We start from the raw sequence: 13,820 nt of genomic DNA on the forward strand, positions 1-13,820 counted from the left end.
CTAAGAACCTTTGAGATAAAAAGCAGCTACAACACTTCTGTGTGGCTGCAATCATTCCAGATAAACCTGGTCGCATCTGGCATCACAAAGTGATAAAGACGCATGCCAACGGCTTTCAGCATGAACTAACGCTACCAAGCTTTGCAGCCATATTTACTCTCCCCCTCCTTTTATATTTGTGCAATTAAGGTAAATTAGTTATTTTCCCACTGTCCCGTCATTCCTAGTGATGCCTGTAACAACAGCTGCATGAAAAATAGGAATTTTGCTGCCAATAGAAAATTCTAAAATATTTTGCAGAATCGTGAGGAACCAGGGGCCTTAGTTATGGTTGCCACAGCTATTAACAGCAGGCCATTCCTGAATGCCACAGAGCTTCTGATGGCCCTTCAGCGCAGTCACTGATGATACGTAAAGCGGCTGCCCACGAGCGCTGCTGGGCTAACTTCGAGGGTGACAGAGGTGCCTGCAAGAGCATTTGCTTTGGCCAGTGTGAGCTTTGTGCACACCAGGTGGAAGCGCTCCTGGTGGCCTGCCAGACGTCTGCAATAGCTGGCAAGAAAATTGTTTATGTGGGTGCATTACACTTTCTGGGGCAGGAATGCATACTCAGAAGAGGCAGAACATTTTGACAGAATGTAAACCCTGCTCGGGCAAAATGAGGACGACTCTGGTGTACTCACTGTCAAGGCCACTCACATAACGACCACACAGGCAATGGAAATTCGGCAACACCACACAAATTCATGCTCACAAGGTCAGCAGAGCATGAACATATTGTGACTGGGATGGAAATTGGAACTACAGTCTGTTTGGTTTACTCTAGACAACCTCATTTTCACAGTTGTTGCGAATCTAGTACAGGTGCGAAAAATAGGTTCCACAAATATGTACCGCAGCGGTGGGTGAGTGGTTGAGCATCCGCCTCACATGCGGGAGGTGCGGGGTTCGATCCCCAGTGCCGCCGGATAACCACCGGTGATACAATAGATACAAGCTTTCCCCTGGTCTGGTGCTCAGCTTATTTAGGGTGACGTGCTTGGCAAATGGGTCTTTGATCCCACCTTGTAAAATGAAAAACTACCTTGTGCCATGGTGCTCTTTGGCCATAGATGCCCTTGCGCCATAAAAATCCATAATCATCACCATCAGGTTCCACAAATAATCTCAGCAAAATATCGGCTTATAGCGCATCAAAAGAAATAAAGTTTGTGAGGTCTGCAGCCATAAATGCAAAGTACAGCAATGTTGTCTTTTCTAGAAATGGCTTCTCATGAGTGGGTGATGCAAGGGAAAGGGTAGCCTTCACCGGAGCTTTTGTTTGCCAGAACCATGAGATGACCGCACAAAAGCCGCAGAGATTTGTGGTCCTATATTGCCAACAGCACCAATGCTATATCATCACCATGACACTTAGGGGGACCAGGTGGGGCGCATCTACATATAAACAATCCGGCATGCTCAAAACGAACACCATTCGCCTTCATGAAATCAGACGCGAAAGACCCAGACTTGACCATTCGCAAAGCCATGGCTCATCCTTGAGCTATGAGTGCACAACTTATTAAAGCCCACCTCACAGCACAAAGGGCTACAGGCACACGTCCCCGAAGACCACCATCTCATGTATATAGAGTGAACCTTTCCAGACTCTGCTATCCAGAAGTGTGTACCCTGTCTACCACACAGGCCACCACTTGGCCAGAACCACAATGCACCTAGGCCTGGCATGAGGGCACATTTTATGCTGACACTGCTGGCCCGGACTGGGACCTCGCAACAACTGCAGCTGCTAATGAAGAGCCGTTTTTAACAAGGTGATGGTTCGGGCTAGTGGGTAAGCGTTATATCCATAGCGCAGCAAGAAAACGGGACAAACACAAGTGCTGTTTTGTTGCTGCGCTATGGATCATAAATAGCCGTTGCAACTCCCCTACAGAGGCTGAAGGAATCAGCATGGTCTATCATGCCGCCCATCACACACACCCAGCACCACCAGGGGTTGGTGGGGAACGAGCCCTTTTCCCTTGGGACCCACTCAAACATGGATATAACACAACACTGTATCCTCCAGAAGCCTACAAACACACACAATCCCATATCCATACATGTCTCAGCAGAGTGGAGAGCTGGGCGAGTTGGTATATATTTGGAAGAATATGTGCATCTCCACTGTGTTTGGATCCTTTCCGCTGGTTTTATTCTTCCATGCCATCGATCCAGAGTCCTTTCATCGGGAGATCGGCAAATCTACATAATATGGTGTCGGCCTGCCAGGCCAATCACAAATTTGAGGCTCTGACCAACTCGCAGCAAGTCCAGCCCCTTGACCAGGCAAAAGCAGCAGCATCAGCTGATGGACTCCCGAACTGGGAACCACACCAATCCCTCGCTCCTAAATGTGTCAATGAAACATTTTTCACCACCACAGCTAGGTCCCAGAATTAGCCCTTAACCAACGTGAAAAAACCCAAACCTGGTTTCGTGTGGAGGACAGCTCGGGGCTGACAGGCAGGAAGGGCACGGCTTGGCGGTCGGCCCCAACCAAGGTGGCCCCACCCCCAAGCCACAGGGTCTCACACTCCCGCCGGTCCACCTCATCATACAGGTCCCGTGCCAGCTCCACAAACAACACTTCTGGCAGCTGCAGAGAAGCAGTTCAATCTTGCAGCAGAAAACTTTACCAGTTGTATGAACACAGCGGAACAGCTCTCTCGGTGTCCACATGCTTCTATAGACGGAGTAAGGTCACTCAAGCTGCAATCCTTCCAGGAAATGCACATACGGCGACAATTTAAGGCATCAAGATGTGTTGCTTGTTGGGCAAGTCGGTGATCCATGAAAATAGAGCAGCGCGTAACAAAACGGGACGGGACACAAAGGAGAGAGACAGAACGATACGAGCGCTAACTATCAACTGTTTATTTCTTGCTGTCGCTACGTATAAATACATGAGCCACAACATTGTGGCTCATGTATTTATACGTAGCGACAGCAAAAAATAAACAGTTGATAGTTAGCGCTCGTGTCGTTCTGTGTCTCCTTTGTGTCCTGTTTTGTTTCGCGCTGCTCTATTTTCATGCATCAAGATGGCTACTGCACGGCACCTTCACCCAAGTTTCAGTTCAGCACCAATGCCCCGAAGCATTACCATACGAAATAACAGAGTGGTCATCTGCAGTGCTCATAAGGAAGTTCCTTAAGTGGTGCATTGAGCTAGCAATGAGAGAAAAGCCTCAATGTGAGAGCGCTCAAAAATAACATCTTTGAAATCTTGCTGCTGATTAGCATCTTCTGTTGATATCTACAAAGACCAAGAAAAAAAGGCACAGCCACAAAGCGAGCCCATTTTGTGCAGCAGAGGAGACAGGGAAAGCAGAGAAGCTGGCAATGGTGATGACGCGCAGGGATGGGACTGCGCAAAGTCCCTTAGGAACAATTTTTGGAGCAACTAAAATCGTGTTTTGGAGCAATATGGCTCAGGCAAATTTGCGTATTGGAGCAGTTTGGAGCAGCCAAAATTGCACTTTGGAGATTCTTCGAGCAAACTGAATTTAATTTTTGTGCAATTTGAAGCAGATAAAATTTCATTCTGAAGCAGTCTGTATATAATTGCCGGGGTTTTATGTGTCAAAACAACTTTATGATTATGAGGCATGTCGTAGTGAGAGTTCTTTAATGTGAACCGATATTGCACAATACATGTGCGAAGGTGAAGTGCCTCTATAGCACTTCACCTGTATAAAAATGCAAACCGCCTCGACTGGGATTGAACCTGCGTCTTTCGGGTCAGCAGGCGAGCACCTTAAGCACTGTACCATTGCAGCGGCTCTTGAAGCAGTTTGGAGCAGGCCTATCTAAATTTCGGTAGAATAATCGAACATGGAAGCACGCTTTGAACCCACCAAAAAAAAAATAAACCAACATGAACGCCGTAGTACACAGCTTAATTTTGAAGCATACACACCGCATACTGAAACCGCCCCGATGAATGCAAATTTTAGTAATAGACACTGTAAGTTTTTTAACAGTGGTACGTAGCCGGAAAAGTATATATAGTTGGATACAACTTAATTCTGCAGGGAAGCTCCGCCCACATTCAGAGCTGTCGCACACAATTTCTCCACGACAAAATGTAGTAAGGTTGTTAAAACTTTTCTTGTACCTCAACAAGTAGCCAATCAGAAAAAAAAATTATAAGCTGCAAAATTTTGATAAATGGCTCGGTTAATAAAGTCAAAGATTGAAAAGCTTAATTTCTATTACTGTTATGATTAGCTAGCGGATTATTACAAGACTCAGCGGACCGTGGCCCAGTGTGAATGACTGCTGCTTTTTAAGTTGTACTTTACTATAGTATGCAACAATGAATCTGAAAGTTCAAAATGCTGGCTAAGACATTTGTTTGTCAATTCATATTCCTTTCCTAACTCAACAGTGTTGGTTAAATGCCTGGACGGGCAAGGCGCAGGCTTTCCCGTACAACCGAAAACATTGGTGGCGCTACTATCGAACTATACATCGCCGCGCCGACGTAATGACGGGTGAAAATGCTCCCAAACGCACGATCCGATCGCTGCGGTAACGTAATTTGAGTCACCACACACCCAGAGATGCGGTATTCGACCATGGGCTGAAAAACGTAAAACTGTTCCAATCCATCTTTATTTTATATCCGGCATGCCCTCAGAATCAACATGGCTCAGCGCCCTATTAACACCGAGTTTTCCCGCAGCACTTTTAGCCCTGTAAGTTATGAAATGCCACGCACTTGGCCGCGCTGGCCCGCTCAATTCCATTCAGTTCCTCATTTTGTTCCTTGGGATCAGCAGCGACGACAGCCGCGAGTCGGGAGTGGCCGTGCGTGCGCCGTCGCTTGCTCGAACCGCCTAAAGGAGCATGAAAATAATTATAAACTGTGCGGAGGTGCCAACGCGCAAAATATAACAGCTGCATTTTCTTTTTGAAAAACGAATAATCCCACTGTTCGCAACCGCTGCCGGAGCACAGATGCCGAAGTCGTTCTGGCCATTCGGGCGCAAAGTGGCGAAATTTTCGTCTCTTCTCTGTAGTTGGTGCAGTTTGGAGCAAGAAGTTGTGTTTGTATCAAAATGGCGTAATTGGAGCAGCAAGAGTCCCACCCCTGCACGCGTCAGCAAAAGTAATGCACCTCACCCAGCAGAGAGTAGACGTTTTTAGTACAGGGCATTTCAGTTTCCACACCCAAAGCTGTTAAGGCACAGCGGCGGTCATCTTTGAAGTTAACATGGCTCAAATAAATCAGTTAGTAGTCAGCGCTTGGTCGTTCCTTCCATCCAGGTCCCTTTCATGCCACGTTAACTTCAAGCACCAACCAACTGGCCCTTCAAAGAACACTTCTGCACACATCTTGTTGATGAGAGTTTTGGCGGACCGTGGTTGCCGCTGCATCCAAGATATGAAAAATACTGTTGCAGAAGCTAAAAGCACACTGTCGGTGATGCGAAGGGAGCATTGCTTTTCATCAAAGGGTGCACAGGAGAGAGCGTAAAATTATACCCAAACATGATGAACACTCCTGAAAGAAAAAAAAAAACTGTGCACTTAAGGTAATCAGTGACATCTTAGCAGGATGTGGTCACAAGGTGGGATACAATGATAATGGCAGGGTACCACTGAAAATTGGCACTTGAGTTTGTTTTGAGCGATTTCCAATGACAAATTGAAATTATAAATCCTTGCAGGAAATACTAGTCTCCCAAAAGCTCAATTCAGTTCAGTTCAGTTTATTACCTTAAGGACCCCCGTGGGGGTATTACATAAGGGGTGGATAATAGAAAAAAAAATAAGTACAATGGTTGCCATGTGGGTTCAACATACAATATGATCTGTTAGTGCTTTGGAAAAGTTGGATGGGCAGGTGATAGCGGCGATGCTGTGGGAAAGGCCGTTCCAATCTAATGCTGCTCGGGGGAAGAAGGAGGCAGCGAACGTGGTCGTATGGGTCCGAGGCCGGGCAACTTGAAGAATGTGACCAGTGCGATGCGATATGCGAGCTGGTGATGTGATATAGCCTGCGTAACTGTGGGTGCTGTAATATGAGGCACAATATGAGGCACCATCTGTTTGAAATAATCTACAGGCACACAGAAGCAACATGTTTCACATCACAGGGGTGTGCTACCTCGGCCCGTCACTGCAAATGAATCCCAACCAGCATGTGAAACGGAATGAGACTCACCGCCTGCAGCTTGTGTTTGGCTGCCCGTGCATGCACTGACAAGTCCAAGCTGCAGAAAAAGGAACAAACACAAAATTAGCAGCGCAACACAGAATTCCTCCCCTGTACGATTTCTACGTGACTACAGCGCACAACTACACACAGCAAGTCGCAGTCCAGCACCGTGCCACTGGAATACCATTAGAGGTGGCGAAATTTTGTTCATTGGCACAGCGGTTACTTTCCTTAGTCTGTGGAGCAAAGGCAGCTGGAGTGGCTGAAAATAACACTTCCATCTCCACTTCTCCAGGTGGACATGGCTTCTGGTTCCATAACCTAGCTGGCCTCCAATATCTTCTCTCACTTGCAACTGCACCGTTGAGTAGGTGTGGCCTTTCAAGAGTTGGCTCGTAATGCGCAGAAGGTGGAACCAGTGAAAAAAGATGCAGGACAAGAAAAGGAGGCACAGCTGGACTTACACCTTCGGATGAAGAAGCCAGCATTTTTACGTTTTTCCTGCGCAAGCACACACTCTGAACAAGGTGATGGGAGGATGTTTAAGAAGATGAAAACTCACACTCCTTATTTGGAGATAAAAACTGAAGAACATCGCTTATGCAAATCTGCTTACCCTTTCTGACTAAAAATGCTTCCAGCAGCTCAGGCTCCCGACATGCTCACCAAGTTTCACCTCACCTGTATCACTGGTCAGGGGAAATCAAGTCATGAGCCTGAGCCGCTAGAAACGATTTTAATCAGAAAGAACAAGCAGACATGCAAAAGCGACCCTTCAGTTTCATCACCAAAGAGTTTTTTATCAGTTTTTATCAGTCAGTTTTTATCTTTGTAAATATCTTCCCATCAACTTGTTTGGAGTGCGTGCTTACGCAGGAAAAACATATATATGCTCGTTTCTTGATTGGAATAAATCAGTTGTAAGTCCAGCGGTGTTGTCTCTGTGTCACCTTTTCTTGCAAGCGTCCATTTTCGCTGGTTCAACCTTCTGTACTGTTGCTTTTAAGCGGTCAGTCCATGACACCTGCTAGGTGTATGCGCCTAAAGCCAGCACCTCCTTTACATTTAGGATACCTGGCACATCAGTAGAGAGTAGCCCTCTCCTGTTTACGCGTGCCGCCACCGTGCAGCAGTGCTGTGTTCTGACACTATGGTGCGTCCCGCCAGCACCCGTGGAGTCCATGTGGTATCCATTGATTGAAGAGTTTATTTTTGAGCGCGCCACGTGCTACTGTTTATCGCGTATCTTTTGCCACTTCGGTCTAATAACTGCAGCTGAAGCTTGCAACAAACATCATGCACTATGTACAGTCTTGGTCAAAAAACTTAAGGCCGCTGTGAACGGCCGGGGAGCGGCTGCGCTCCGCTATCGCGGTGTCGCCACCACAGCCGCTTGCTTGCGCAGAGAATAAAGAGAGCGAGAGAAGCATGTCTATCACTCTCAGGATTCCTTTGATAAGGGGGCTTGTGAAAAACTAGTGCAGCGTTCGTAATGCCAGCTGCCAGCTCGTCTTGCAGTCGTTGTGACAGGGCGCTTCGTGCGGCTAAATGTGGTGGCCTGGACGAGGTGCTTTCTGAGCAGCCGTGGAAGCTCATAAAACGGGATAAGGCATGAGATGGAAATGGTGGGGTGGGGTGGGCGGAGTCCATTTTTTTTCGTTTTTATTTTTGTATTCTGCTAGTCTACTTTGATGCACTTTCTTGTGAAGAACATCACGAAAATTTTGTGGATGGCTGCATCAATAAGACATGGGCATGGACAGTACTCGTTATGAGACGGCAGGATGAGCGCGTTACAGTCTCATGGCCGTGGTATATCTTGCACGATTCAAATGTCTCGTACGCGTGGTGTCCAATTAAGTGGGATGAACTTATGCTGGCGTCATGTGTGCTTGAAAGTGAGGCCTAACGACAATGAGGCAGCATGCACTAAGACATGAAAAGAGGCCAAGCAGTGGGCATTTTCCAAATTGCCGAGGTATGCTCTAACTCAATCGGCTACTCAGGCCAGACAAGTGTCCTCTAGTTCCAAAAAGTTCCAAAAGCGTGGAGCGCTCTGTCCCATAATCTGAAAAAGGTCATGAATAAAGCAAAGGTGAAGGTGGTGTTTTCAGCTCCGGAAAAGCTGCAACCGCGTTAACCCTCCTTCCAAGACAGCAAGAACATGCAGCAAAAAACATCGTAAACAATTCGTACCGTGTCAGAAGGAAGTAATTTATTCAATACCTTTAACTTGCGGAGACAAATATATTGGTCAGACGGGCAGATGTATTAATGACCGATTGCGGGAACATAATAAAGATGTGGAAAAGGGGGTAAAAGGACATATAGCAGCCCATATGGGAATTTGCAGTGCTTGTCAACCTGAATTTGAAAACTGCAAAATCATAAGAAGCCACTCGGATCAAATAACTAGGGAAGTGATGGAAGCCTTCAACATAAAATTTAATAATACACCTGCGTCAGTGCGCCATCTGTAGTTTTATCAGAAAAAGAAGTGGCGTACCTCTCAAGAAAAGGAAAAAGAAAACGGATGAATGTGTGAGTTATGTGCCTGGTTATCCGTTTCAAGCGCTTGTCAGTTGTTAAATCTGTTCACACAGCTAAATCCTTGTCACCTTCACATGCCTTCCACCTGTTGATTGTATTCGGTTTTTTGTTATTCATGGCATTGTATGTGTTATTCACGTGTCTTAGCGTTTTTATGGTTCTTTACACCATGGCTTGTCATCTGTTGAGATTTATCTTGTTTTATCTTCACCCCTTACGGTTTTATCGAGTTGACTGCCTCTGATTGTATCTGCTACTTCCTTCCTATATATATTGTTCACTTTCCGCTTAATAAAATCAGTTGTAAGTCAGCGCTCGTGTCGTCGGTTCTTCCCTTGGTCCCTGTCCTGTGTGCGCTGTTTTTTCTAGAATGACTACCTACTAACTCGCCCAGTCTTCCACATTGGCTTATTTAAAGAACTTCAACGTCGAACTCAGACGTGTGGTCATTCCTTAGTGAAGAAGTGTGGTCTACGTATTTGAAAAATTGTGGCGGAAGTCACAGGCCCTTTCCTAAGACAGCCTTTGTAGTAGACATTACTGCTTTTAGTCCTTTTTTAAAAGAACAATGAGTGAATTGCCCGTATATTACAATATGCAACTTGGCACAGCGCTAGGGAGCACTCAGAGGAGTCAGGTTTATATTTTATCTTTTATTTTCTCCGCGCTGCGAAACACGTTCAAAATGTATACCTAAAAACATAATGCGAACACTCTCCTCTTTGAATGTGTAAGATAAAATTGTAATAGAAAACTGCGATGATTAGGATAACTTTTGTACTATTATGCGCTGGTAGCTTCTCCCAGGAAACCGAATTTAGTCGCGCGAAGCGACCTGTGACGGCGGCGGCAAGACGAGCTGGCAGCTGGCATAACAAACGCCACACTAGTTTTTCACGAGCGCTGTTATCAAGGAGGCTTGAGAGTGAGAGACAGGCTTCCCTCGCTCTCCTCATCCTCGGCACAAGCGAGCGCCGGCGCGCGCCGGTGGTGGCAGCGCCGTGATAGCGGAGCGCAGCCGCTCCCCGGCCGTTCACAGCGGCCTTAAGTTTTTTGACCAAGACTGTACCTTTGTGCAAGAAGCAACGCTTATAGTCTTTTTTGTCAAATCCAGGATATGGCAGCCATTGCACCTGTTGGGGGCTATATATCTCGCGCAGTCAGTGAAAAATCTAAAGGATGGATTCACCTCCCACCCAGGCAGTTCTAATGATCCAAAGAAATAACGCCTTCAGATCGAAAACCTCTCCTGACGCCTATGCAGCAGTGCTTGAAGCCCAGAGTGAGAATATTCCTTAACTACAGCACATCCAACAGCACGAAGAAGACACACAAAAACCAACTCACCCAACATATTGCGTTGCCTGTGTTGAAATGTCAAAGCTCTCACCACAACCACAGGAAAGCTTTTGTGAAGCTCATATGCAAAAAATTCATGAAGCTTTGAGGTGTTTGCAGTGTCACTGGATTTCATCATTACCATCAGCCTTACTATGCCCACTGCAGGGCAAAGGCCTCTCCCATGTCTCTCGACTTAACCATGTCCTTTGCCAGCTGTGCCCACTGTATTCTAACTTCTTAATCTCATCCGCCAACCCAACTTTCTTCTGCTTTGCTACGCTTGGATTTTGTGGCTGCACACTTTGATCTCTGTTTTTTAGTGAAAAATTTTTTATGACTGCAGACACTAAAAACTGTGGTAACAAAGTTATGAATAGGGGAATGTCCTTCTTCCCCTATGCTCTCTTTAGTGTCAGTGATTGTCCATATGCACGGTATAACGAGCCTGCTCAGTTTCGTGCCCTTGACTATGATAAAGTAGTTTTTCCATTTTAGATCTTGACTAGCTGTGAACGTTTTGCATTTTTCGTCACAGCCAGGACCGCTACTAATATGAGTAAATAGTGTGATACTTATTACTGCTCCTAAAAAAAAAACAATGTTCTTTTTGCTTCTTTCTTGATAACTTTCTCAGCAGTATATGCATGAAACCATATTTCATGTTTCTTTGTTGTTACCACATAAAAATGTTACCACATTTTACCACATGTTACTCATTGTTACCAAACAAAAATGTGATTTCTGCTACATGTCCCGTTAGCTTACGATGGCACATGTCCCATTAGCTTACGATGTGCTCTTTTTTTCATCATCATCCTCATCCGCCTGACTACGCCCACTGCAGGGCAAAGGCCTCTCCCATGTCTCTCCAATTAACCCTATCCTTTGCCAGCTGCATCCACCCTTTGCCTGCAAACTTAATCTCATCCGCCCACCTAACCTTCTGCCGCCCCCTGCTACGCTTACTTTCTCTTGGAACCCACTCCGTTACCCTTAAGGACCAGCGGTTATCTTGCCTTCGCATTACATGCCCTGCCCAAGCCCATTTCTTTCTCTTGATTTCGACAAGGATGTCATTAACCCGTGGTTTGTTCCCTCAACCACTCTGCACGCTTCCGATCTCTCAACGTTACACCTACCATTTTTCTTTCCATGGCTCGCTGCGTTGTCCTTAACTTGAGCTGAACCCTTTTTGTTAGCCTCCACGTTTCTGCCCCATAGGCGAGTACCGGTAAGATGCAGCTGTTGTACACTTTTCTCCGGAGGGATATAGGTAAACCGCCATTCATGACTTGACAGAATTTGCCATATGCTCTCCAACCCATTCTTATCCTTACAGTTAATTCCCTCTCATGATCCGGGTCACTTGTCACTACCTGCCCTAAGCAGACGTATTCTCTGAACACTTCCAGCACCTCTCTACTAATTGCAAACTGCCGTTCCCTTGCTAGACTGTTGAACACTACTTTGGTTTTCTGCATGTTAATATTTAGACCCACCGTTCTGCCCTGCCTGTCTAACTCATTCATCATGCTTTGCAATTCGTCTCCCGAGCGAATCAGCAAGTTATAAACAAAAACGTAGCATATGGACGGGACGAAGGATGGCGAAGACAGGACGGTTGCTCAGCAAGGCAATGTCATCAGCTACTCGCAGATTATTTAGGTACTCTCCATTAACTCTTATACCCAACTGTTCCCAATTCAGGCCTCGGAATACCTCCTGTAAACAGGCTGTGGATAGCATTGGCGAGATTGTGTTTTCTGCCCCGTAGGTGAGTACTGGTATGATACAGCTGTTGTATAGTTTTATCTTGAGAGATATTGGCAAACTGCCACTCATGATCTGAGAGAGCGTGCCATATGCGCTCCAGCCCATTCTTATTCTTCTAGTTATTTCCCTCTTGTGATCGGGATCGGCGGCCACTACCTGCCCTAAGTAGACATATTCCTTTACCACTTCCAGCACCTCACTACCAACTGTGACCTGCTAGTACCTTGCGAGACTGTTGAACATTACTTTGGTTCTCTGCGTATTTTTTTTAAAAACAATGTTCTGCTCCACCTGCCTAGTCTTTGATCATGCTTTGCAATTCATCCCCTGAGTGAGCCAGCAAGGCAATGTCATCAGCGAATCGCAGATTATTTTGGTATTGTCCATTTACTCTTATTCCCAGCTGTTCCCATCCTAGGCCTTGGAATACCTCCTGTAAACAGGCGGTGAATAACATAGGCTAGATCGTGTCTCCCTGCCTCACACTCTTCCTTATTGGAACTTAATTGCTGACTTTATGGGAGACTATGGTAGCTGTGCAGTCGTTACAGATATCTCCCAGTATTTTCACGTAAGGCTCTTCTACACCTGATTCGCAATGCCTGCATTAATGCCGAAGTTTCCACTGAGTCAAATGCTTTTTCGTAATCAATAAGGGTCATATATAGTGGTTGGTTATATTCTGCGCATTTCTCTATAACCTTTAACAAGGTGAAAAGTTGGGCTGGTTGGTGCATGATCTTGTGGCAGGAGCAGCGCAGCATGAGACAATAAGGCTCTCTCTTTGTCTGGTGCTGCACTGCTCCTGCCACAAAATCTCTATAACCTGATTGATAGTGTGAATATGATTTATTGTGGAATATCCTTTACGAAAGCCTGCCTGATGATTTGGTTGATTGAAGTCTAAGGTTGGCCTGACTCTATTAGCGACTACCTTAGTAAATGCCTTGTAGGCAATGGACAGCAAGCTGATCGGTCTAGTTATTTAGGTCCTTGGCACCTCCTTTCTTATGAATTAGGATAATGTTACCGTTTTTCCAAGTTTCCGATATGCTCGAGATCAAAAGGCATCGCATATGTAGGGTAGCTAGTCTTTCAACAGATCTGCTGTTACCTGATCCTTACCAGCTGCTTTCCCCCTTTTGCACTGGTCCTAAGGCTTTCTTTACTTCCTCTTCTGTTCCTGACGGGATGACGCATAGCTGTTCTCTACTTTCTCTCCCATTAACGTTCTGATTACACTGGCTACTGTATAGATTTGTGTAGAACTCATCATCTACTTTAACTACCTTATCCATATATTTATCCATATTGCTATTGACATTGCCCTCTTTGTTTCTTAACGCATACATCTAATTTTTGCCTGTGCCTAGTTCCCTCTTGAACACTTCTAAGGGGGAAGCTGCTCTTGGAAAAAAACATTCTTGTTAACGAAGTCAGAATAATGAAATCTTCAAGAAACATGTATTTTTGTATGCTGATTCCAAATACGTAATTAAATTTTATCTAAAACAAGTCCTTCTGCATTTATGTAATATGTTATGTAACTTTTTGCTGAGAGCTTTCAATAAATTTTTGTGCAGGAAACTTGCTGGAACACATGCCATTGGGTTGTCTTGACATCAAGCTGTGAGAAAAAGTATTATCCTGCCTATCATAGAAATTGAGTTACAGGGTTTTGAATTTGCCACTTCGCAAACAGGAAGAAAAATTTGTATTGTGATGATTTGTGATATATTGTGTGTGTATTGTGTGTATTGTGATGTATTGTGATGATACCTTCTATAACAGGCAGGATGATAATTTTACCCTTATTGCATAGCTTGATGTCAAGAGAAACCAGTGGCGTGTAATTTAACAAGTTCCCTGCAGCAGATTTCCTTCAGCCCGAAATTATTAGCAACCTCCGTTGCTTCACAGGTCTGACCGCCGCCTTGGTCAG

At 45.4% G+C, this 13,820-nt stretch overlaps 1 protein-coding gene across 4 annotated transcripts in view; it reads right to left on the bottom strand.

The window, feature by feature from the left end:
- Git (ARF GTPase-activating protein GIT1) overlaps nucleotides 1-13,820 on the bottom strand; it is a 359,911-nt gene that overhangs the window by 214,428 nt on the left and 131,663 nt on the right. For all 4 annotated transcript variants that reach the window (XM_077664585.1, XM_077664586.1, XM_077664588.1 and 1 more), the window contains 2 exons: nucleotides 6,221-6,269; nucleotides 2,477-2,644 (listed from right to left, as the gene is read on the bottom strand). In XM_077664585.1, coding sequence (XP_077520711.1) covers nucleotides 2,477-2,644; nucleotides 6,221-6,269 — 217 coding nt within the window. The remainder of the gene's footprint in view (nucleotides 1-2,476; nucleotides 2,645-6,220; nucleotides 6,270-13,820) is intronic.

Source organism: Amblyomma americanum, chromosome 5, assembly GCF_052857255.1.
Source record: "Amblyomma americanum isolate KBUSLIRL-KWMA chromosome 5, ASM5285725v1, whole genome shotgun sequence".
In the NCBI taxonomy this organism is placed as follows: Eukaryota; Metazoa; Arthropoda; class Arachnida; order Ixodida; family Ixodidae; genus Amblyomma; species Amblyomma americanum.